Genomic DNA, 26,566 nt, shown 5'->3' with positions numbered 1-26,566 from the left:
ATTCCTCAGTATTCTGAAAACCTATCTGAGCATTCACAGCTCTCGGGAGTAGGAAATTTCAAGGATTTACATCACTCAGAAGAAATTCCTCCTTAATTCAGCCTGCCAACCCTTATCCTGAGACTATGGCCCCTAGTTCTGGACTCCCCCACCAGGGGGTTAAATCATCACAGCATCACCCTGTTAAGGTCCCTCAGAAACCAGCATGTTTCAATAAGACTACCTCTCATTCTTATAAACTCAGATCATATTTGGTTAATCTTGGTTAGCTCCTTCATCTCAGGAATCAACCTAGTGAACCTTTCCTGCATTGCTTTGAAGTAGCTCCCTCCTTATATAAGCATACCAAAACTACCTGTAGTATCCCAGGTGTGGCCTCACCAGCTGTCTGTATGGTTCTTCCCTACATTTGTATTCCATTTCCCTTGCAATAGAGACCAATATTCCATTCTTCATTACTAGCTGCATCTGCCTGCTAGTTTTCAGAATAGGTAGTAACTTTCAAAAAAGAATGGGATAAATATTTGAGGAAGGAAAGTAAACCTGCAAGTGACGAGGACCTGTTGGCTACTCCTTTCAAAGAGTTGGGACAGGTATGGTGGGCTGAATGCCCTTCTCCTTCCATTCTCTGCCATTCTTTAATTCTATGATTGATTCTCATAAAATTTGATTGCTTAGCCTAAGGAAGTGACAACCAGCTCTTTGTGTTGTAACTTTTATCAAGCAGATTAAAAGAGATAGTTGTCCCAAGTGGCACTGCAAGTTTTTGATGCAGGTTCATGACAACCCTTACAAATAACTTTAAGAGTATCCGTCCTGATTTCATAACTTATTCCAGCTGAGTACATTATGCCCATTAGACTTTGAAGCTGCTATTTATATCTGGTACAGATGAGCTGAATCAGTAGTCACTGTCTGTTCTCATTAATTACTGCCACTATAGTTCCCCTTCCAGATTTTAAAATGAACACTGGCCTTGAAAATCTGCCCAACAATACCCTGCTGACACTCTCCCCAAAAGCTGATTGTGAAATTATAGGAATCTATAATACAGAAAGAGACTATTTTGCCTATCAGGCCTATGTAGGCCCTTCTGAAACAGCAGATGTGCTTAGTTCCTCACCCTCACATTTTGTTCATAATTCTCTAAGTTCTTCATCCACAATTCCCTACTTTTTTCAAAATTATTTATGGAATTAGCTTCCACTTTTTATCTTTTCAGGCAGACCATTCCAGATCCTGACTACTCTCTGTGTGGAAACATTTCTCCAAATTTACCGTCAACCTCTTTGGTCAATAACTTTGATTACTGATCAATAATTTATGACTTTTAGTGATTAGCCTACTCGCCAGAAATAATCGTGCTCTCTGTCCACCGTTTTGAAATATCTGATCATCTTGAAAAACCTTGTCTGGTTATTTCTCACCCATCTTTCTTAGGTTTTCACATCTTTCCTGAAGTATGGTGCTCAGTTGATAAGCTGCCCAGTTGATAATTTCAAATATTCCCCTTTGCTTTTATTGTCTTTTATTTTGAAGATGCAAACTTTAGTAATTGGAGAATAAATTCTTATCTAGGCGATTGTGATGCAGTAGTTTGCTGTTCAGACTGCAGGAATGGGATTAGGCAATCTGCCTCCTCGAGCCTGTTCCATCGTTCATTTAGATCATGGATATTCTGGATCTTGGCTCTGTCCAACTGCTTTGGTTCAATAACTCTTCACTCCCTTGCCTAACAAGAACCAATCGGTTTCCACTTTTAAATGATCTCCGGAGTCAAAATTTTGTTTTTGGTAGAGGTAGCAGGGTTGGGTGGTGTGGTGTTGAGGGGGGGAGGTCTAATAGGCTGGAGTTTCTAGATTCCAATCACTCTTAGTGTGAGGAGGTGCTTCTTGACACCCTAATGCATATGAAGGCCCCAATTCTAATTTAAAGTTATGTTCAATTATTCTGGACTTCTCCAATTAGGAACAAATGGTTTCTTTCTATCCACCATCAATTCCTCTAAACGTCTTAACCAGTTCAACTAGATCACCTCTGAACTAATATTAGCTGAACTCGGGACTGCAGGCAAAGCCCTTCCCAAATGTCCACAGATACATGCTTCATGTGAAAGTGGTGTGAGCTAACCAGTTTCTCTTGATTTAACATTTCAAAAGCCAATTTAATTGATGGGACTCATTATGATTTCCCTTTTGCTTCTACCTTGCTACGTGATCAAAAATGTATTACCAGTGGCTAGCGAACAAAAAAAAATCAAAAGCCTTGAAAACTCTTAATTATCAGACTGTAAAAAGTGTAGCCAAACCAATTTCTATTTACAAGGTTCATTTGCTTTGTATGAAGGACTCTTTTAGAAGATGATTACAGTCTTCTTTAGTTCATCAACCTACCATTGATTTCTGCTGTCTTTTCATCCTCCCACACAATTTAATAAGACTACGACCAGCATATTCTGATCAGCTAAACTGTTCTGGAGATGAGATGCATTTACTGTAATTCAAAACATTTTCTTGCAAAATTGATTTCCAGTTTTTCACTTCAGCACATTTATATGCATAGAAAAAAATATCCATATTGGTCTACAGTCCAACTCAATTAAACTAGAGGTAGATACTGGTGCAAAACAAATGGAGAGACTCACCAGGTCAGGTAGCATCTGTGAAGAAAGAAACAGATGTAATGTTTCAGGTCCACGATCTCACATTAGAGTAGATACCGTTCCTTTGCTTTCTACATTAGATTGTCAAGGGCAGGAGTGAGCCAGAAGCAAGGAATATGCTTTGTTCTCTCCCACTATCACTGCTAACAAGTGTCTGGTATGCTGTCCAAAATTACAGGAAACACTGAGAGGGTTTCGGTGCTTCTAGGAACAGGAAATTGTGGTGTAAAGCAGCAACTCTGATATGACTGCTCCTGAACTCAGATGGGCAAGTGGCTATTATTAGAGGGTGGAGGGAAAAAGGCACTTCCACGTCACCTTTCATCCTCTGTAATTACTCTTGTAATATAGGAAGTGTGCCAGCCAACTTTGCCCAAACAAGATCCACAGACACGGCTTTAAAGTAACGGGTGGGAAATTCAAGGGAGATATCAGAGGGAGGTTTTTTTGCCCAGAGAGTGGTTGGGGCGTGGAATGCGCTGCCTGGGGCGGTGGTGGAGGCAGGAACATTGGTCAAATTCAAGAGATTGCTAGATAAGCATATGGAGGAATTTAAAATAGAGGGATATGTGGGAGGAAGGGGTTAGATAAGTCTTAGGTTGGCACAACATTGTGGGCCGAAGGGCCTGTATTGTGCTGTACTGTTCTACGTTCTATGTTCTAAACAGTGTTGTAACAATGATTAGAAGATTTGCTGTTTTACTAATGCTGATTGACTTATGACAGGACCCCAGGGTGATCATGAACCATGATCCATGAACACTACTTCATTATTCCTTTTTGTTTTGCACTATCTATTTAATTTTGTAATTGTTAGTAATTTCATGTCTTTGCACTGTACTGCTGCCTCAAAATGACAAATTTCATGACATAATAAACCTGATTCTGATTCATCCCCGCTATTCTTCAAAATAGCATCGCGGTATCTCGTACATCCACCTGAGAGATTAGACAGAACCTCGATTTAATGTCTCATGCAAAAGACTGTCCCTCTGGCAGCTCAACACTCTTTTAGTACAATAGAGAGTCAGCCTGAATATTGTGCTCGAGTTTTTGTAGTGTGGACTTGAACCCACAACTTTCTGATTCAAGGATTAATGTTCTTTCTTCTGAGTGTTGGCTGTGCAGTAGAAAAGAGAAGAAAAGAATTATACCCCTTCAACTTTCATTGAGAGACTTGAGCATCCTTACACCCACTCATACAGCTGGCAAGCTTTCTTCCCTTCATGCATATATTAAAATTCTGTCTATCTGTTTCAATCAAGTTACACTGTACTACTGTTGCACAGTCCTGGCAGCAACAAAGTCAAATTTGTTCTCCAAGATATTTCTGAAGCAACTCTGTTAAAAAGTATTTTAGTTTCAACTTATTATGACAAGCGCAGATAAAGGGAGGTGGAGAAATCTGTAGCTGTTCTTACTTTGTTGTTTAGCAGGGGATGGAGGGAAGATGGACCATTCAGTCCATTCTGGTGTGCGATCCCGATAGCTGAGGCAATCCATTACGAAATGAATATCCTAGGACTTTTCATCTTTGGTGGTGAATAGTTGAATGTAATCATATTAATAACGGCATTGCAATAGTATGCAACTGAAGTTTCACAGCTAGGCTAACCAAACGATCTTAAACACATGGACATAATAGGAGCAGAATTAACCACATTGTCCTTTGAGCTTGTTCCACCATTCATTGAGATCATGGCCGATCTGATCTTGGTCTCAGCTCCACTTTCTTGTCTGGTCCCCATAACACTCAACTCCCTTGTAGACCAACATCTGTCCAGTTTGGCCTTGAATAGATTTTATGACTCAGCTTCCACAGCTCTCTGGAGCAAACATTTCAAAGATTCAAAGGCATTCCTCATCATGCCTGTTAAATCAGGGGACACCTTGTTCTAAAACTATGTCCCCTAGATCTAGATTATCCCAGAAGGGGAAACATCCTCTGTTCACCCTGTCTGCACCCCCTCTCACGACCCCCCCCCCCCCCCATGCCCGCCCCAGGTTCTTAAAGGCTTCAATAAGATCACCACAGATTCTTTTAAACTCCAATGAACACAGGCTCAAGCAGCTCATAAATTAACACCTTTAGCTCAGGAATCAATCTGAACAGTTTGCCATGCCAGTACATCCTTCCTTAAATAAACTATTGTTTGCGTAGAAAAGGGAAACAGCTAGAGTTGCTTTTAGAACAGCATATGGCTGCAGATAGATGTAGATGAAACTGTCGATCAAGAGACCATCAATTTGTAATACTTGCTAGATTTTAACTATTTAGAAAGACTGGCTAGGTTGGAACAAAAGAGGATGAGAGGAGATTAAATTAGAGCCATATTAAATTAAGGGGGATCTGCTGTTTAAGAATCTGAGAGATCAATATCTGGGGGCATAGATTGAAGGTGATTGGTAAATGTATTAAGAGGAGAATTTTGGAGAATTTTTCTCATTCAAACATGATGAGATATGGAATTCATTGCCTGAAAGATGGGCATGAAAGGGCGTATGCAGGAATTTAAATTTGACCACTTTTGGATAGGCACATTTAACAGAGGCATATTCTGTACATATGCATGCTTGCTTAATGTGCTTTATAATAATTGAGAGGGAAAGACAGTCAGTCCCCTGACTGCCCTCCTCCCCCGTGAACACTCCGAGGCAAAAACCCTCATGCCGGTTTAAAAAAAGTACTTGGATACACACTTGGAAGTGCTGCAACTTACAAAACTTTGGACCGAGAGCTGGAAATTGGGATTGGGCTGGAAAGCACTTCTGCAGCCAGCAGGGTGTGACTTCTTCTTAGCTGCAAGTGGTTGAGTCTATGATTTGCTCTGTAATGTGTGCAGGTCACACTAGGCTGAATGAAGGGCAGACTGGAGGGCTTTCCAGCGTGTTGTTGTCTTTCAGCCATAGAATATTAGCTCCGGGAGTTGTCCGCCTTGCACGCCTGTGCCGTTGGTGCTGTCTGAGGAGCACTGGAACTGGAAGGTGACCTTCCCGCACTGCACCTCAGTCATCCCCTCCTGCCCAAAGTAGCTCAGCTCGTTGCCGTCCAGCACCACGCTGGCTGTGTAGAAAGTGTCTGGCTCAATCTGCACCGGGTGCTCGAACCACACGGGGAAGGTGTTGCTGGAGCCGTCCGAGTAAAACTTGCTGAAGTTCTGGCCCAGGACGAGGCCCTGCCGCTTCAGCTCGACCGTGGCGCTGTACTCGGCCGAGCCACAGCTGGAGCCGTACAGGCCGAAGCCGGCGATGAAGACCCGCCTGTCCACGGCGAACTGGATGCTGTCGCAGCGGCCCCGGTAGCGCCACTGGTTGCTGCGGTAGGCGCACGACTGGAAGCGGTGGCAGCGCTGGGGGGCCAGGCCCTTGCGAGGCCGGCACACGAACTCCAGCTCCGGCTTCTTGACCGCTGTGTACCACAGGAAGATGTCGTTGGTCTCATTGAGTGTCAGCACCCCGGACTGGGCCGCCCCATTGGCAAAGTCGTCCAGTGTCATGGCCGGGATGCGGATGAGGTACAAGGCCTTGCCCAGGACCTTGCGCTTGTTCTCGATGTTGGTGGGCAACTCCTGCCGCTGGCATTCCACCTCCGCCCAGTTCAGCACCGCCTCAAACAGGGTGATTTCCTTGGTGTTGAGGGTCTCCCTGTTCAGGATGCTCTGCAGCGTCTGGTAGTCGATGTCGCAGAAGCCCTCGGACTTCAAAGCCAGCTCGGCTTGGGCGTCGATCACCTCCCAGCAGCGCTGGGTCAGCTCGGGCTCCTCAAAGAGGCAGCTCTGGGACAGCAGCACGCAGGCATTCTTGGCACTCAGGCTGGTCTCCAGGAAGTTAACACAAGCTCGAGCGAGGTGAGGGACGATGTACTTCTTGGCTGCATAGAGGGTAGCCAGGACTGTGTCTGCAGCCAGCTCGATTTCATCACAGTAGATGTACCTGCAAAAGGAGACCAAGAGATGACCAGCCGTGGGAGGGAAGCAGGCTATCTGTGCTATCCCGAGATGGACACCCAGCTATGAACTGGCTTACCTGAGCAAAATGGATCTGGTTCAGTCTCTATATATGGGGGCTACCAAAGCAACTGACCAATGGGGGTCTGGATGAAACCTCCTTTAGTGCTGGGATAATGTTTCTTTACTTTCCTAAGCCTCCCTACCTTAGCAACTTCTAAGAAGGCCACATAGTTTATCAAAGATTCTTAGAGATATACAGCACAGAAACAGGCCAATTGGCCCAATTTATTCATGTTGATCAAGATGCCTATCTAATCCCATTTGCCTGCATTTGGTTCCTCTCCCTCTAAACCTTTCCTATCCATGCACCCGTCCAAATGTCTTTTGAATGTTGTATTGGTACCTCCTCTGCAACTCATTCTATATACCCACCACCCTCTGTGTGAAAAACATGCCCTTCAGATCTCCTTTAAATCTTTCCCCTCTCACCTTAAGTGTATGCTCTCTAGTTTTTAGACTTTCCCACCCTGGGGAGACTATCTACCCTATCTATACCCCTAATAATTTAATAAACCTCTGTAAGGTCACCCACCACTCAGCTGCCTTTGCCCCAGGAAAAACAATCCCAGCCTATCCAATCTCTACTTATAACTCAAGCCCTCCAGTACAGGCAGGGTACCTGTGAATCTTTCCTGCACCTAGCTTAATTAAATCCTTCTTATAGCATTATGACAGAGCTGCACACAATGATTTGTACAACTGCAGCATGACTTCCCAACTCCTGTACTCGATGCCTCGGTCGATGAAGGCAAGCATACGGTATGCCTGCTTCACCATTCTGTCTACCTGTGTTGCCACTTTTAGGGAACTATGTACTTGTACCCGAAGGCCTTGCTGTTCAATGACACTCCCCATGGCTCTGCCATTCGCTGTGTATGTCCTGGCCTTGTTAAACTTCCCAAAATGCATCACTTCACACTCGTCTGAAATAAATTCCATCAGCCATTCCCTTGCTCACTTTCCAGATCATGTTGTATCCTTAGACAACCTTCTTCACTGTCCACTATGCTTGTAGAATCTTTTAGCATTCTCCTTTAACTTATCTGCCAGGGATATCTCATGTCCCCTTTTTGCCCTCCAAGTTTCCTCCTTATGTGTACTCCTACATCCTTTATACTCCTCAAGGGACCCACTTGATCCCAGCTGCCTATACCTAACATATAGGTACCTCATTCTTTCTCCTCAATATTCCTCGTCACCCAGGGTTCCCTAATCTTTCACCCTACCAGGAGCACGCTGGCCTGCACTCTTCCTATCTCAATTTTAAATGCTTCCCACTTGCCAGCCATCCTTTACCTGTTAACAGCCTTTCCTAATCAACTTTTGCAAGTTACTGTCTAACACCGTCAAAATTAGCCCTACCCCAATTTAGGGCTTTAACTTGTAGTCCTTTCTTTTTCCATACCCACCTTGAAACGAATAGAATTTTAGTCCCAAAGTACTCCCCCAAAGACACATCAGTCACTTGCCCAGCCTCATTTCCAAAAAGGACATCGAGTGTAGATCCTTATTGAGTCCACTCCATCAATCTATTAGATCATGGCTGATCCACACCTCGAATCTGTTTACCCACCTTTGCTACAGTTGCTTTGACACCTTAAACTAAATGGTGATCTATTCATTTCAGCCTTCAAATGACTCCCAGCATCCAAAGCCTCTGAAAGAATTCCGGTTTTCTGCTGCACTAAGTTAATAGTAATTATTTAAAGTGAAAAGCTGCAGATCAGACCAACTGTATGAAGTCTTGGTCCTCTGCAACTTGTGGTAATAGTTCTGAGACTTATGGTGGAACTTGACAGTTCTCATGTCCCTGCCCATCTGCTGTGGATATTTATTTGGCACAGCCCATTCTATGCATGCCATGCTTTTACATATTAACCATTATCGATCTTGCTCTTTACTCTTTTGGCTTTTACTGAGGAAGTATAAAATCCTTTCATTCTGGTTTTTACCTACATTAAACCCAGTATTTTTATGTCTCAACTCCAAAATGCAGAATGTGGGCAGGGGAAAGTTATTGGGCATAGTGGCAAAGTAAGTGCATTACTGCAGAATGATTCAGAGGTTGGTCTAATGATCTAGAGACATGAGTCAAATCCCACTAAATTAATGCAGTCAGTTAATTAAATAAACCTGGAATGAAAAGCTATTATCCATAAGGCCAAACATGAAACTATCAGATTGTTATTAATACCCATCTAGTTCAATACTGTCCCTAGACAAGTGATGGTTTGTAAGAATATGTGCCTTCATACCCTCAACAATGTGGTTGGCATTTAACTCTCCTTGGAAGTGGCCAACAAGTCACCGCCCTCTTAAGGGCATTTAGGGATAAAGCCGTTCAGTGACAACTCTATTTCAGGCATTAATAAAGAAAAAGGAATGTATCAAAGAAAGAGCAAAAACAGAACATAAGATAGATTGACTTAACCCAGGCAGATAAAACCTTGATATTTAAGTTGAGAGTGAGCAGGAAAGAGAGGGAGCAATGAACCAAGAAAAAGAGGTCCATTATTTTGATTTAAAATTGCACTTTAATTGCCTCATTTAGTGATTTGGAGTCATTAGAATCATAGAAAACTTCTGGAATTGAACGAGGATACTCGGCCCATCAAATTAATGGTGATTCCTAACAGAGAAATGCCATAAGTTCTACTCGCTGCTCTTTCCCTGTCCCCCTACAAAATTATTGTCTTTCAAATGCCTCTGCAATTTCCTTTTGAAGGATCCGATTGATTCTCTTTCCACCATCCTTCCAGGTGGTGAGTTCCAAATTATAGCCTTGCTCTGCATACAAGTCTTTCTTCACATCCTGCTTGTACCTCTGGTCAAAATAATAAATCTGTCCTCCCTGGTCTTTGAACCATTTACTAAAGGAACAGCTTCTTATTACAATAGCAAGCCTATTTATATTTGAACAACGTCATTAGCACTCAGAAGCAGATCTCAAGTTGTGCGACAGTGTAAACCAGGTGACAGCGAATCGACAGTCTGATTTACATCTCTCCTGATCTTTACTTCCAGTCAATCTGTTCCTTTGTGCTTCAAAGCCATGCATGGAAACTGAAAAAAACTTACAAAAGTAGCCATCAAAGAAGATATTTCTCTGTTAATTCTAATTTCTTGTGTGAAGTGACACAATCAGGACACACAAAAAAATTAAGAAATAAATTCTTTCTCATTTCCTAACCACCTTATTGACATCCTCTCCCCTGAACTCAACGAGGAATTCTAAAACCATTAACATCAACAAACTAAAAACACTGTAAGACATAACTGTATCTGGATATTCAAAAAGAAGAAAGAAGGTATATGCTTTTGTGTACACCTGAAAAATTTGCCGGTCTACTTCAGAGGTCACTTAAGAGTCAAGGCCCAGAAGGTCGACTGTCCATTTCCCTTCACACATTCTGCCTGACCTGCTGAGTTCTTCCAGCACTTTTTGCGTTGCCTAAGGTTTGGGACTGGAGTCACAATGGGCCCAAGACAGGCAAGGATAGCAGGTTTTCATCCCTGGAGGACACTGGATTTCTACAACACTCTAACAGTTTTGAATTTTACTGATGCCAACCTTTTATTTCCAGGTCTTCTGGAGTGTTTGTCAGAGAGTTTTGATATGATGTTGTGAGAATAAGTGTACAAGCTAAAAATCTTGTAACCAAGCAATGGGAGCCAGAATTAAAAGGGATGATGGGAAAAAAGAATGAGAAATGCTGTCAGCACACTGGAAAAATGTGGTTAGTTACAGCGAGATATGTGAAGGACAGTAAATCAAAAGGGACAGAGAGAACAGAAATCAACAAAGCTGATAAAAGTTAGATGGAAATACCATCCTGGATGTCAAGAGACTCAGCATCATCAATTCATAAATGATTGACTGCTGGAAGCAAGCAAACTTTAAACAGGAAATCCAATGTGAAAGGAACAGCAGGAATATCCTTGTAGAAGGAGAACTGGAAAAAGGCAACATTATATCAAAACAATCTGACAAACACTCAGACCTCGTAAGAGCTTCAGAGGAATTCATGCTGGATTAGGGCTAACCTATTAACCTCACTGGGAATGCAATGCTATTGTCTCTGTCATACGTTCGACTGAGTTCAGCCAACATTAACTACTGGGCATGTCTCCCCCATCCAAGACTTAACTGTTAATATAATAACCTAATTATTGTGTTCCAAACTCCCACTTTAATTAATTGCAATAAAAACTGCAGAATCTGGAAATCTGAAAGAAAAACAGAAAATACTAGAAAACTTGAGCACGTCAGGCAGCATCTGTGGAAAGAGAAACGATCATTTTTGGGTCGGCAACCTTTCGTTAGAACATTAGAAAAGTGTAGTTAGCTATTGCGAGATAAGGGAAGGCCAGTAACACAGAAAGGACAGACAGAGCAGAAATGACGTAAGGTTGCAGACCTGAAATAATGATTGTTTCTCTTTCCACAGGTGCTGCCTGACTTGCTGAGTTTTCCCAGCATTTTCTGTTTTTTTGGACCACTAATTAATTGCAACAAAAAACTGCATATGCTGGAATTCTGTAAAGAAAACCAGGGAATGCCGGAAACAGTAAGTCAAACAGCATCAATGGGGAGAGGGAGTCAATGTTTTGGATCAAAACTGGCAAAGTGAGATGCTAAGTTGTGGAGAGGGAAAGGAATAGAGAGAATAGAGTGAGTGCCTCTGACAGGGTGAAGACCAAAGTAATTATTCAAGGGAATAATTTGGAACAAATGGTGCAATTTGAAACAGTAAGGTACTGCTAAATATGTGAAAATGGAGCATTATCTGAAATTGTTAAATTCAGTATTAAGTCCTAAGGTTTGTAATGTGCTGGTTGGAAGATGAGGCGGTGTTCCTTAGATTTATGCTGGACATCGTTGGAGCAACATAGGCTGAAGACAGAGAGACGAGAGTGGGACTGACGCAGAGAACTAATATGATGGTGACTAGAAAATCAGGGTCATCCTTGTGGGTTGAACCAAGGTGTTCTGCAAAGTGGCCACCCAATCTGCATTTGGTTGGCCCTTGGAGAGACCACCTCATAAGCACTGAATGGAATATACTAAATTCAGCATTCCAAAGGGAACTTCATCTCCAGAACTCCTTGGTCCATTCCTTCACCTCCACCAACTACACAACTTCCCATGGCATTTTCCCAATGCAGCTACAGACATGTAACACCAGTTCTTTTACCATTTGCATTCCCATTATCCAGTGACCCAACAGCCTTTTCGGGTGAAGCAGATAATCGCTTGCATTTCTTTCAATTTAGTGTACTGCATTCAGTGCTCACAACGTGATCTCCACTACACTGGAGAAGCCGAAGGTAAATAGGCTGATGGCTTTGCAAATCACCTCCATTCAGTCCACAAGGGTGATCCTGAGCCTTGATCTGTGAAGTCTCTGCCCCAGTCCCACTCTGACATCTTTGCCTTTGGCCTCCTATATTGCTCCTCTGATATTCATCCTAAGTTCGAGGAATAGCACCTCGCCTTCTGACTATGCACATTAGAACTCTCATAACTTAACACTGAGTTTAACAATTTCAGGTAACCCTCTACTCTTCTTCACGGGAGTGGTTGTACCTCCCTGTTTCAATTTGCTACACAGGCAACCCCCACACTATGGGGGGGGTTGCTTTCCTCAAAAAAGGGTCCGCATCATGATTTTCCGTAACGTGAAACTGCGTCATCTGCACGTGTCAAGAAAAGCGAATTGAAAATAGTGTGTTGATTTAATTTGTTCACATAAGTTCCGTGACAGCTAATTTTATTCCATATCTCAAATTTTTTGGTTCATGATTTGTGAATTTTGTAAGGAAGAATTTCTGTAACTTAAATGGCCGTAATGCAGGGGTCGCCTGTATTTCAACTTGTTTTTTTATCACTTTGTTCTAACTGCTTCTTAAAGTAATTGTTACCTTGACAACCATGGTGTGCACACTATCTGAGACATTCCCTCTGTTCTCTCCACCTCTCCCCCTCTCTGCAACTTACAACATGCTTGTCTTCTCACTCTTCCAGTTCTGATGAAGGACCTTCGACCTGAAAAGTCGACTGTCTTTCATACCACACTTTATGCTGTTTGACCTGCTGAACACTTCCAGCTTTCCCTGTTTTTGTAATCACTTTAATTAATCTGCGTCAGCCATCCATAGATAAATAAAACCAATTGCTTTTAATCATAAGGACGTGAGAGTGAATCACTGATGCACTGTAAAACCCTGCAGTTGGTGACTTGGGCAGCATCTCAATCTGCACGATAGTATCTATAAACTATACATTATATACTCAAAGTTTTTTATTGACAGTAATTGGTCCTTTTCTGTTCTGTATTTCATGATCAAAGTTGCTGTGTGGCAAGACTCAAAATCAGACCAGAACGATATCTGCTGACATGCCAAACCGAACTACCTCTACTTCGTCTTGCAAGGTTTGAAAGGTGGAGAAATTTTTACAGGGAACATCTTTTTTTGGCACATTCTATCCACAGTTTGTGCTCTTTATGTGTGCAGTATATACAAAGCTGCAATTCAATCTGTCTCTCGTTTTTTTCTTTCCAGACTGCAGTATGGGGCTATTTCAATTCCACTGATTTTCATAAAATCTAACTGGAGACTGGTAAATTCAGATTGTATCACTGAGACTAAAGAGACTACTGCTCTCAAGTAATTAGCAACTCTATTGCCAGTGATTGAATGCGCTCAAAATTAAAGGAGAATATAGCCTTGATATTATTATGTTTAATGCTTGAATGGCTTTCCAATTCATAGGCATTAAATATTGTCTTCAGAATTGGAAGAAAAGGTTTATGCATTGCCAATAATGACTACTCTTCAAAAAATACTTAATTGGCTTCAGAGTGCTTGGGGACATCCTGAAAGCCCCACTAGAATCCAATTTACTTTCAGGTGGATTATTAAAACAAAATTAAGCCCATGCTTGGCTCTAGACTGTTAAATAACCCAAAATATTAGTGAAAAGACTTTTGCACAATTATTGCTGCTTCCCAATCACCTCAGTGAGTGTGGCGCAGTTCGTTGCTCTCTCACCTGAGTCACAAGGCTGTGAATGGAAATCCCACTCCAGCATCTTAAGCAGAGAAAAAGTAGGTTGTTGTCCCAGTACAGTACTGAGAGATCGCTGAGCTGTAGGCAGTGCCCTCGATCAGAATGAGACATTGAACCAAGGCCTCTTTTGCCCTCTCATCAGCTGTTATTAAAGGCCCCATGGCACTATTTTGAAGAAGAGCTAGGAAAATATCTCTTTTGTCCAGGCAACATACCCCTCTGTTGGCACCACAAAAAGACGGATTTTATAGTCAATATCGCAATGCTGCTTGTGGGAGCTTGCTGTGAGTGAATTGGTGCTGTTTCCTACATGGCAACAAGTGACCACACCATTGGCTGCAGAGTCCTTAGGAAAAGCACACATCAATGAAAGACCACGCACAAATGCAAGGCCTTCTTTCATTATTCCTGTTTTTGATTTCGACCTGAAGGGATTGAAAGAAGCTAAGTGTAGTTTTCCCCCCTCTGAAGTGACATCCTGAAGAATTGCAGCCACAGAGAGGGGCTAATGTCTGGACCCACCACTCACACCCAGTGGAGCTGAATGTCACACAATGCTTGGGCTGCAACTCTTCTTTGTCACATAAACCTTCTCAAAGAGTGGAGCTTCCTTGGAAGTGGAAAATGAGGTATAAAATACAGGATCATCCAGGTCAGTGACACTGCACTTTTAGCACATTCAAAGCTGTAGCGATGTATGCAGGGAACAAAACTTGAGCCAACCGTGAACCCCTTCAGGCCACAGATGCAGGCTCTAGCTTGGCATGGCCATTGGGTGTGCGTGTGCGCGCGCGTGTGTGTGTGTGTGTACGTGTGTGTGTGAAAGAGAGAGAGCGCGCTCAGGTGGGGGTGGGGTGAAGTGGGTCTGGAGGTTGTCAGTGAAGCTTGGGGTCTCTAGACACATGTCTCAAAGTTCTATTAAAATGGTAAATGCCTGACAAGCATTTGGTATGAGCACATAAAGCAGTTTTTCTAAAATACTACCGACAGGAAATATGAACCACCTCTTCCAACTGTAAACAGTTATTTAAACAAATGGTGATTATATTCAAATAAATATACCCCAGCAAAGCAAATTATTCAAAAAAAATCCTACTAATGCTTTACCATCTGATTTTCAAATATTCATTACAGCTGCTGCAATTCTGGGAGAGGTTTATTGCCCTAACATCCCACCAGACCCTCCACAACTCCACCATATCTCTGCCTAACCCACTAAAGCCCTGTCCACCCACCACAACCTTGCCCACCACACCACACCCCTCCCAACAGCACCCCATCCACCCAACCACAACCCCATCATAAGCCCAACTAACCCATCAGACAACCACCCATCCCACCACAACCCTCCCCACATCACCACACCCCACTGTAAACCCACAATACCCCCACGGTCCTGCCCAACCTACCACAACTTCACCCAACCACCCACACCTCTACCATTACCACACCCACCCCACCCCACCAGAACCCAACCATCCAATGGTGCAGTTTTTCAAACTGGAAACCTGCTGATCAAGAAAAGAACTACAGATTACACAGTTTCTAATGAATAATAAGTAACATGAAAAACTATCTCTGCTTCCCCCTCCAGAGACGCTGCCTGACCAACTGAGTTTCCAGCATCTTCTGGTTTTATTTCCAGCATATGAAGTATTTTTCATTTCAACTACAAATCCCATAAGGGCTTGTGTCGAAACACTTGTATCTAAAGAACTATTCTCACAATGCCTCAGGATTCAGTACTTTGCATAATGGAATTTTCTTTCCATTTGACCTTGTGTTCACACTGAATTCCCTGGAGTACGCTAACTTTTATAAATTACCAGAGACCTCAGGGCAAATCAAGAGAGTTCCCTGGTATGACCCATTTAAAACTTAACGTGAAGGTAAATATTGTCTGCAGAAAAATCAAATCTCTCTCTCTCTCTCTCTCACTCACTCACACTAACACACACAAGTTGACATCAAGTTCTCAGTCCTATTTTCAGACGTGTTAATTATTGAACCCTTTAAAACAAATAGTTGTACTTGACGACATTAATGCTGCCTGTACACAGATACACTTTGCAAACAGCAACTGTTTGCATGGGAAGTTAATATCTAAAGTTTGAGCCCTGTAGAATGATCTCATTACCAATAAAAAGACCCATTCAGCCTTGGAGGCATGCAAAGCACCCTTTGAATTAAAATAAAACTGCACTACACTAGTTTTGGGAGCAGGATGAGGATTGCTTATATCCAAAGTTAAAAGAAGGTTTTCTTGATCTATTTCACAGAGGAACTCATGATGAGGGTGCTCTGCCTTCAGTTACAAAATGGGATTTTGTTTAAATTTTATACAATTGTAGAGATTTTTTTATAGAACATGTCAAGAATGAGGAAGTGTAGTACTAATTTTCCTCTTCAAACTATGGAAGCTTACTTACATGAGAAAATATCCTATTTCCCTGAGTAAGCTTAGTGGCACTACTACTCCTTCCTATTGTCTACCATATTTCATCATGGGAGGACGTCTTATGCTCATTAGATGCTAAACTCTGGATCACCCCCCCCTCCCACTCAAACCATCCATCCATCTCTCCCTCTCACCCTTACCATCTCACCCTCACAATCTTACCCTCAACCTACCTCTTTCTCCCACTTTCCCTCCCTTTTGAGATATACCTTGAAACCTATCTTTCTAACCAAGCTTTTAGCCGGCTCTCCTATCAATCTGCAAGTGGCTCGTGGTGAAACTTCGTCTGATAATATTCCTGTGATATGCCTTCAGATATTTTACTAAGTTAAGGATGCTCACCACTACCTTCTCAAGGGCAACTAGGGATGGGCAATTAAATGCTGGCTCAGCTTGTGAAGCCGACATCCCTTAAATGAATATTTATACATAAAAAAAGTTCAAATTGTTGTTGGGTGCTTGGATAAGTTATACAATGTGAGTTCTAGATTATAGATGGTGGTGCTTAAGTTTGTCATGGCTACTATTTTTTGAAGGTAACAAATAAAGTCTGCTGGAAGTTCAAAGCTAAGTTACTAATTTTAGCAACAAAATTGAACAACTCGATATTAAGGCAATATTGACAGAATAAACCTTAAACTTTTTTGGACATTTTCGCAAGGGTACAACAGATATCTGGTTATGTTTGACACAATATAATTTCCACTTTATTCACTCCCACTCCTAATTCACATAGACAGCATTTCTTTCATAACAAAACTTCTTTACTGAAGGGAGTTGAACAGAGTTAATTAACAGAGGACAGCACTTACTTCAACATAGCGAGAAAAGCAACAGGCTCAACGTCGGGGATTCGAATTTCTTCCTTATCTTCTGCAAGTTCCCCATAAAACATTGCATGAAATACTGAGCTCCCAACAGCCAAAACATACTTTAAGAGGAAAGAAGACTAGTTGTAATTCAAACAGCAGTATGGACTTTCATTCCTACATAGATACTCACCAATGTGCAAAAGACTAAGTCTGTACTTGCTAAAAAATATAAACTGCACCCCAAGGCATTAACAAGAAACTGCAGATGAAACTGCAATTTTATATGGTGCTAAAATAAACTAATTTGCGGCACTATGTTACTTTCCTGAAGGTATACTAGGATTCAACCATGAACATTGATCCCACACAACAGACACTTCAATGATGACCCAGATTCTGGTGTAAAGGGATTCCCAATCATTTTGCATTGGTCACAGAGCTGTGAAAAAGATCATATTATAATAAGAAGGAGGCCAACCAGTACACACTGCATGTGGTACTTACATGTGATTAAAAGATTTAACAGATAATCCTTTTCTACCAACCCCAGCAAAGGGAAAAATAAATCATTTTTTGCAATAATTAAAACATGCTTGCAACAAAAAACAAACTGCCTAAATGGGATAAGAAAATTTGGGCAGCTTTGAAAGCCAATTTTTCACCTGAAGAGAGTGGGCTTGCTTATCTTTAAATGTTACTTTTAATTAGAAAATGTGAGGTGTAACATCAATGCTTCATGAGGCAAAATGCTTTTATTGGATACTGAACTTATGAAATTCTTAACAGAAGTCTTGATTGTTGAACAAGATCATGATAGAGAATGGAACAGCAAGAAACTTATTGCACTAAATGTCAGCATCATGTATTCCAAGGTCAGATTTAGAATAAATGTAGCTTTTTAGACCAAGTGTATATTCGTCCCACATTTATGTTTTCCACGCACTGGTGCTGCAATAGTTACCACATCCTGTTACCTAAAGCATGTAACTTATGCAAAATTTTAAAATACCAGATTTACTCTTTGAGACCATGACGTCTACAAATATAATTCACATTTTTAAATATAGACTTCTGAGCTTTGTATAAAATGTTAAGTGCTGCAAACATTGTAAGTCTCGAAAGAAGAGTGATATTTAAAAAGCACATCTTTAGTACGTGGCTGCTTGCAGTTATAAAAATGGCTCCTGTTAAGCAAATAGATTGTGATTCATTTAATGGTGTATGCTGATGCTTGTTAAATAATCATTTAACACCCATAACATATGTTGCTTACCTTGTGTCCTGGCAACCTCTGGGTCCCACCTTGTGGTCCGACCAAAAAATGAACATCTGCCATCAAATCATTGTTAAACATCACAGCATTTCTAGAGTGGGTGGAGGAGGCAGAGAGAAGAAAAGTTACACGTGCTTTCTATCAGAAAATGTCACACAGATAAATGCAATGTCACCCCAAGTATACCCAACGTTCATAAAAACATTTAACCTAATTCAAGCTAAGATGTCCAATGAAACCCTTCTCCTCCTCCAGTCTCCCAACATTTAATCCCAACCCCAGAAAATATATTTGCCAGTTGACTTTGATAATGTGTCTTGTGTGAGGTGGGAAGTAATAGAGTAAACTAGGAGTGCAAGTCCACAGAATCTTAAAGGTAGGAAGATGGGTCAATAAGGTGCTTAAAATGTCTATGAGATGTTTTCCTTTATTCACCAAGGTGCAGGATATAAGAGCAGGGAGATTATGCTAGGACATTATACAATAACAGTTAAGCCACAGTGTGAGAACTGTGCATAATTCAAGTTGTCAGATAACAGAAAAGATGTGACTGTGCTGGAGATGTTGCTGAGGGGATTTATGGGGACGTGACAAGGACTGTAAAATGATAACTGTGAGGAAAGTTGAAAAGGGTGCTTTCTTGAGATCAGGGGAGACTGAGGCGAGACTAAACTGAGGTATATAAAAATTTGAGATGCTTAGATAAAATGAAAAATAATTTACTTCCCTTAACAGAGGGTCATAAACATAGATTTAAAGTAATAAGCAACCTGCTGGAGGAACTCAACAGGCTGAGCAGCATCTGTGGGAAGAAAGGAATTGTCAACGTTTCGGGACCTGAAACATCAACAATTCCTTCCCTCCCACTGATGCTGCTCGACCCACTGAGTTCCTCCAGCAGATTGCTTGTTGTTTCAGATTCCAGCACCTGCAGTCTCTCGTGTCTCCGTAGATTTAAAGTAATTGAATCAAAGAGAAATACAGCATGGAAACAGGCTCTTTAGCCCACTGGGTCCATGCCAAACATCAACCAATCCTACATTAATCCCAGTTTATTTTCCGCACATTCTCATCAACTCCTTCCAGATTCTATCATTCATCTTCACACTAGGGACAAATGACAGTAACCCACATGTCTTTGGGATGTGGGAGGAAACTGGAGCACCCAGGGGAAACCCACACAGTCACAGGGAGAACATGCAAACTCCACACAGGCAGCACCCGAGGTCATGATTGAATCCGGTCTCCGACACTGTGAAGCAATGGCTGTACTAGCTATGCCACTGTGCCATGCTTAATTGGTAGAAGGACTAAAGGAGAGTTGAGGAACTACTGTTTCAACCAAAGGATGATAGTGATGCAAAGCTCACTGCCTGAAAGTGTGACAATGACAGAAACCCTCATCACATTTGAAAGGTACTTGGACATGTGCTTGAAGAACTGTGACCTACAGAGCTATGGACTGGAACTAGTGCTGGAAGTTGGGATTAGGCTGGATGGCTCTTTAACAACAGGTATGGTCACAATGGGCCAAATAGCCTTCTTCTGCGTCATATACTTGCCATGATTCTACACACTTATTAACCTTGATACATTAAAACTGATAGCTCGGTGTGGGGGGATGGGGAGATTTTCACCATGGTACCTGCCCTGTTTATTTCAAAGCACAGAGGAACAGAGCCCCACCAGCCAACCACCTCTCCCATACAGCCACTGCTCCAACACCCACCTTGTATGTTTTTGGTTCATAGCTCTGCAAGTACCACAAACTCTAGTGCCCGTCCAAAATTCCTTTTTGAAATCAAGTACTTTGTGAAAGTAACTACCATCACCCATTCAGGATGTTCATTCCAGATCCCCAACAAGTATCCGAGGAAGAACGAATTCCTCCTCTTCTTCCCTCTACATCGTTTACTCATGATCTTACAACCATGCCTTCTGGTCCTCAACGCATTTGTCAGAGAAACCCTTTCCTTCCCTCTCTGCTCCGTGGGCAGCTGGCAGGTTTGAAAGCTCGCTCCCACCACAATTGTTATTTTAGCTAAATGGATTTTATTGAAGTTAAAACCAGTGTATTTTTTCCTTAAGCAGCACGTAACCAGTTTTTACAAGCGCATTGCGCAGCCTTCTATTATTTGGGGGCAAATGCCCTTTCTTGGATGCTGCTCAGAGTATTAAACAAATATCACCCATTGAAAAAAAATAACAGAAATGCACCCAGTGTGAGCAATTTCCTTTAAATAACAGCTCCTTTCTAGGGCTTCCATGACAACCAGTGCCAATTATTTTATCGCTGCCCTAAAGGGTATAGCACAGGAAAATTAAAAAAAAATCAAATTAAACACCTTATCCAAGGCTGGTCGATTCCTGTCAACTGTTTAGTTGCAGTTAATAACAAAGCAGTTAAATCCAGGCCATCATTAAACGGAGCAAATTCGCAAGAATAGACCTTAAGTTTACAAACTGTCTCCCATCTACAACGGAAAAATGCAACCTGACCGGTCGATGAGATTAGGATTTAGGTGGAAAGCTGTGCTTGGTTACCTGTGGACTCTGATACTTGTGGAGAAGGGAAGCTTACTCAGGTAGTAGGCAGACAAAACACCTTTTATCGGAGGGGTGCGGGTGGATGGTCTCCTATTCTTACCTCTCTCGGATAGTGGGGTACAGCCCCTGCCAGTTCGTCCCCTGGACGGTGTTGTTGTTGCTGAGGTTCTGCTGGTGACTCTGGACACTGATGCTGGGGCCGGCCACTTTCTTGGCGCTGTACATCTCCGCGGCCATCCTCTTCCTTAGTGTTAGAATCTCGTAGCACACCGGCAGCCGGCTGGCCTTCGATGCCTTCTTGGATTTCTTCACCGCCTCTGGAAGCATCAAGAAGAAAGTCAGACACTTCATGTTCCTGTTCTTGGCATCGACCATGGGTGCATCTGATCGGCAGCCGGGCGGCTGGAGGTGCAGAGGAAGCTAACGCGGGCTGGACAGAAGGTCAATGTTAGAGGGTTTAAATTCTCCCCCGATTTTTCTTCCCTGCAGGGGTAAAACCTTTACCCCACCCCCTGTTTTGTGCTCAAGTGTGATCCGAGGTCAGGAACCGCGCTCTTGGCTGTAACTCCAGCATCCTCATGCAGTTTCCAGATGTGTGTTTGCACTATCCCTCCAGCTGTGCAGAGCTGGGGATCTTTCCGGCTGCTGCTGACTAATTGTTATGAATTGGGTCCTGCCGCAGATCGGATTAAAAATAAACAAGATTCTCTCTCTCTCATGTGCTGCTCTCTCTCTCTCTCTCTCTCTCTCTGTTGCATGCACTTCGTCGAATTTCTATTGAGAGTTCAGCTCTTGTTCTCAAGGCGGTTGTCGAATGATGGAAGTTGCTGAGAATTTTATTTTCCTAGGGGAACGATAAAAAAAGAAAACAGCGACCGAGATTGTCCTCCTGCAGACGGAGAGTGGCTACCAGCCAGCATTGGGAGCCCCGGCAGCGACTGGGCAAGAAACTATACTGACACCTACTGTAAATACTCAGAGTCAATGCACAGCGGCAGCAGTTAAAGGGGCAATGGACCGCCTCGCACTCGCAGGCAAACACGGACCACTATCCGGTGCCTCTCCAAAGCTTCATCTACTCTCCCCGCGGCACAGAGACTGCATCAGGTCAATATCACACCATTCCTTACGAAAAAGCTCAAATAATGTAGTGAGGGACGGGACGGGGTGGGGGGGGGGGGGGGGGGGGGTTCTCCCTGTAAAGGCAATGTATAGCCGAGCCAGAATGGACATGATTGGGTATTTCCCCATCGATCACTGTTTTAAGTGACTGGGATTGATTCCGCCCTCGTCCTTTCTGTTATTCCAGCCTTGGTTTGCACGTTTGGTTCTGAGAAGGGCTTTTTTTTGGAGGCAGAGGGGTAAAATTCCTCTCCAGGCTTGAGCGCAAAAACCTAGGCTGACAGTCCCGCGCAATTCTGAGGGAGCGCTGCACTGTCGGAGGGAGGGCTGCACTGTCTGAGGTGCTGTCTTTCTGATGGGACCTGAAACTACTTTCTCAGGCAGATGTGAAAAGTCCCATTGCTCCATTTGAATACGAACATGTGGCATCTTCATTACTGTCCTGGCCAATATTAAGGTCTAAGATCATCTGGCCATTATCATTATCTTACTCTTTCTGGGCCTTGCAGTGCAAAATTTGCAGGCGCGTTTTCTACAATATAACAAGAGTACTCCATCGGCCACCAACCACTTTGGGGTGCCCCAAATTCATGAAAGGGAACCATATAAATGCAAGTCTTTCTTTCACACTGCTATGGTACAAACATTCTAGACTGCATCCTCCAGTTTGACTACAAAGTTCAAGGCAGTAGAACTTGTTTCTCCCATGCCTGGGGGTGTCTAAAAGGAGAGCATTGATATAAGGTGAGAGGTAGAAGATTTAGAGGGGATCTTAGGGGGATTTTTGTTTCCCACACAGGGAACTCTTCATCAAGCTGTCCAAGGACAGCATTCACATTTAAGAAATATCTGGACAAGCACTTGAATTGCCAAGGTAAATAAGGCAATGGATCCCTAATGCAGGTATAAGGGATTAGTATGGATAAATACAATGGTTGGCATGTACATGGTGGGCCAAATAGCCCATTTCTGTGCTGTATGATACTATGACTCAGGAAAAACTGGGAATCTGAATATTAGGAGTGGTTCTGGATCCAGATGTGGGAATGGAGCAAGTACTTATGATGTATCAACATCAGGTCATTTCAAACAACATAAAAACGCACAGCTTTTACAGAGAAATACTTCACTCAGTGTTCTCACATTGTTCTGGGAAAATCAGCCTCAGCAAGACAAGTTGTTGCAGTTCTGATTCTGAGTTTTGTTGAAAGACTCTTGTCAAATAATGCTGTAGACTGTCTGCTCTGCTATTTGAATGCACTCTGCTTACGGGCTTTACTGTAAAGCTCATTCCACCATCAAGTCACTGACCAATACCAATATGAATTCTAGTTTACATTCAGATATCATATTGATCCATAGACCATAATGCAGGGATAAGGACAACTGGACACAGCAGCACACGTGAAAATCCAGACTGAAGGTTTTCTATTCAAAATCACTGTGGTCTGCCCTTTAAGAAGTGGGGTTTCTTTACTTCTAATTATACGGTGAAGAGATCTACATTCAATTCAGTTTGTCATATGTTTGCAAAAGCTACATTCCTACTTTTAAAGACAGTTATTCTTGATATTAAAAATGATCTGTTCATTTTAGGAGAAATAATCAAAGGTAGTCGATGGAAACAATAAAATCATTCCAGTTCACTTCAGATGAAGCTCCAGGGAATTTCAAAGTCCGACAATAGCTCATGACTGTAGTGCTTGTGCCTGGGTCGCTCAGTAAGTAGCACTCGATCTTGCTTCTAGCTCAGGATGTTTATAGTGGAGGCTGGTGAAGAGCACTTTATTTGACACAACAGGAAGTATTAAAAACACTTTATAATGTTAAACACTACTGTTCAAATTAAATAAAGTCTGAAAAGGAGAGGATCGGGGGGTACAATCAGTTGAAGTCTTTGTGTGACCTACAATTTACTTATAATGCACTGCCTCAGTTATCTAAAGACTTTTGTGGAACATTCATCGAAGGTGATGGAAAGATACAGGTACACACTAAATATAATGGTTTGTCTATTCTCTAGGAAACTCATATTAATAAATATTGCATGTTTTTAATTATCTTTCAGAAACAATTAGCTGTGGGCAGTGATGGAGTTTAAGAGCAATTGTGTTTAGTAGAACTGTTACAAGGTTCACAAAAAGAAGGAATTGCCTTCTTCAAAAGAGGATTAAACAAGCATCCCCACAGTATTCAGTTAGTCTCTTGTAAAACAGGTCATTTGATGTGCATGGACGTGTCCAAGACTTGGTTATGTTTACAGTTAATAGCCCAAAAACTAACAATGGTAATAGGGTGAAATGAATGGCAGATAAAGAAAGAATTGCATTTCATAGCTACTTTTACAACCTCTGGACATCCCAAAACACTTTACATCCAATAAAGTGTAATCATTATAATTAAGAAATGCAGCAATCAACATGTGCACAGCAAATTCACATAAAGAGTGTGATCATGATCAGAAAACCTGTTTCAGAGGGGTAAATATGAAACTGCAGAAAACTCATTCGAAAAAGTGCTGTGGGATATTTTACATCCTCCTTAGAGGCATACAGGGTCTCAGTTTACAGTCCATTCTAAAATAAGGCCCTTCTAACAAGTGCAGCACACTCTTACTGTTGCAATGGAATAACAGCATAGATATTTGTTTGTTGTGTTAGTACAATAAATGCTGACTCCTAAACAGCTGCACTTTTCCTCACTGAAAGGGACCTAATGTACAGGCTTTTTGATTAGCATACTTCAAAACATATGAAAGCTGATCATCCTGAAACTTTAAATGTCATGTTCTCGAACCCTTAACTCTACCTCTTCCGATATTGTCACTGTAGCATTTCTTTTTGCACTACCTCAGCTTGCACTACTATACTTTGCACCATTCCATTGTTTTTGTGCTCATCGCTGTATTTATAGCTGTACTTTTTATTACTGTTTAAACTGTGAGCTTCATTGCAAACAAAGAATTTCATTGCATCCTGGTGTATGTGACAATAAACTAACCCGAATCGGAATCTGGCTCTTCTTCCCTCTCTGGAGACGCTGCCCAACCTGCTGAGTAATTCCAGCATAGTCTGCTTTTATTTCAGATTTCCTGCACCTCCAGTATTTTGGGTTTGTTTTCTGTTAGTGACGTTCCTGTGTGGTACTTCATTTGAATAGTTCTACTTCCTATTAATAGCAAACAACATACAAGATCCAGAAATATAATTAGCTGTGCTGGTTTAAATGCAAAGCTATAGCAGAGCATGTAACTAGCATCTTATACAATTGTTTGCACCTGTAAAATATTAAGTAAGTCTATTATATGACCAGAGCATTGCTGACAACATAACTTAATTCATTTGTATTTCATGACCTTCAGAATTCATGCTTGCTTCCTCTAATAATTGAGGTGTGCCAGATTGTGCACCTCCTTACAAATGTTCTTCCAAGAGGAGGTTGATTCCTTTTTACAGCATAGGCACAACCAATAAGGTCTGTTTTAATACTCCAATGGGCAAATCATTTTGTATATAAATATGCAGAAAATTTGACTATTAGAATCCCAGCCTCACCAGCACTAAGAATTTCAATGGTTTATATCCGAGACATCTGGCAATCTATGTCCTAACTGGATGTTCTACAGTTTTCAATGTCACAAATTGGCTGCCTAATTTCCACAACCATGCAAATTTTGGAGCTTTTTTCAAATCAGACTGTTTTCTGCTGTCAACACAGGACTTTGCAGTGAGTATCTGCAGGCTGGCTACTTTTTTTTTGAAAAAGGTGCATGTTTTACTTCTAGTAGCAGAGATTGTAGCAGTGCAAGGAATATATAAGGTGCGCCATACATGCACATGGTTGATGCTTTTAATAGGTGGGTAAAAAAATGATTTAATCAGAATTCTACCAGCCAAAATAAACATTGGACATCCCGATATTAAAATGCACAATGGATGTAACTACTATTGTTGAAGTGAAAAATGACTTTCATGGCACACAAGAACCTGGCTTGGCAATTATTTTGGAGGGGGTGGGAGAGGGTTTGGTGGGAAGTGAGGTTTTCACTCTTCGGAGTTCATTCTTTGCAGCATGATTTTACAAATTGGATGGAATGTGGAGCGGGGTACATTTATGAGCAAAGTAGGTTTCATCCATCCTTGGCACAGATTTTCTTTTTGAAAAGATGGAAGTGGAAGACAGAAGGAATATGTTGCTACTGCACTTTGTATGGAATATGGGAGAGAGAGGGAGGATGTTGCTGGTGGTAATAATTATGCCTGCAGTTAATCTATTCAGAATTACAGAAGCACAGAAAATAAAAACATTTACTTTACTGGGAGATTAAATGAGGGGGCGGGCAAGTTACTTCTCAAATGGAGATGGTGGTAATGGACAAAGTTATTATGGTACAAACAAAAGTTATAAAAAAATGTGAATAATGACTCAACAGTAATAACTCAAATCTAAAACGGGATTATCTCAAACAAACAGCACTGATACTGTGCTCATGCAGTGAGGTTGGTTGGTGATGCTGGAAGCAAAGACAGTATCATGGGTACAAGCAAGACTTTTGCATGATCTATGATCTCAAGAGCTGAGCACTGGTAATCGATGAGTAGATAATTCTCT

The 26,566-nt window shown here is 41.9% G+C and overlaps 1 protein-coding gene across 5 annotated transcripts in view; it reads right to left on the bottom strand.

Moving 5' to 3' along the window:
- Positions 1-4,668: 4,668 nt before the first annotated feature.
- The window catches only part of LOC127567886 (BTB/POZ domain-containing protein 3), a 52,206-nt gene continuing 30,308 nt past the window's right edge, over positions 4,669-26,566 (bottom strand). For 3 of the 5 annotated variants that reach the window (XM_052011055.1, XM_052011057.1, XM_052011053.1), the window contains 4 exons: positions 20,934-21,150; positions 18,287-18,377; positions 17,014-17,132; positions 4,669-6,595 (listed from right to left, as the gene is read on the bottom strand). In XM_052011055.1, coding sequence (XP_051867015.1) covers positions 5,563-6,595; positions 17,014-17,132; positions 18,287-18,377; positions 20,934-21,150 — 1,460 coding nt within the window. In that variant the 3' untranslated portion in view covers positions 4,669-5,562. Of the gene's footprint in view, positions 6,596-17,013; positions 17,133-18,286; positions 18,378-20,933; positions 21,738-24,955; positions 25,124-26,566 lie in introns of those variants that run through there. The other 2 variants (XM_052011056.1, XM_052011052.1) reach the window with 2 other exon arrangements.

The sequence above is a fragment of the Pristis pectinata genome, chromosome 3, assembly GCF_009764475.1.
Source record: "Pristis pectinata isolate sPriPec2 chromosome 3, sPriPec2.1.pri, whole genome shotgun sequence".
Lineage (NCBI taxonomy): Eukaryota > Metazoa > Chordata > Chondrichthyes > Rhinopristiformes > Pristidae > Pristis > Pristis pectinata.
Note: the sequence above shows the minus strand (reverse complement) of the source record. Positions and strands in the feature narration are given on the sequence as shown.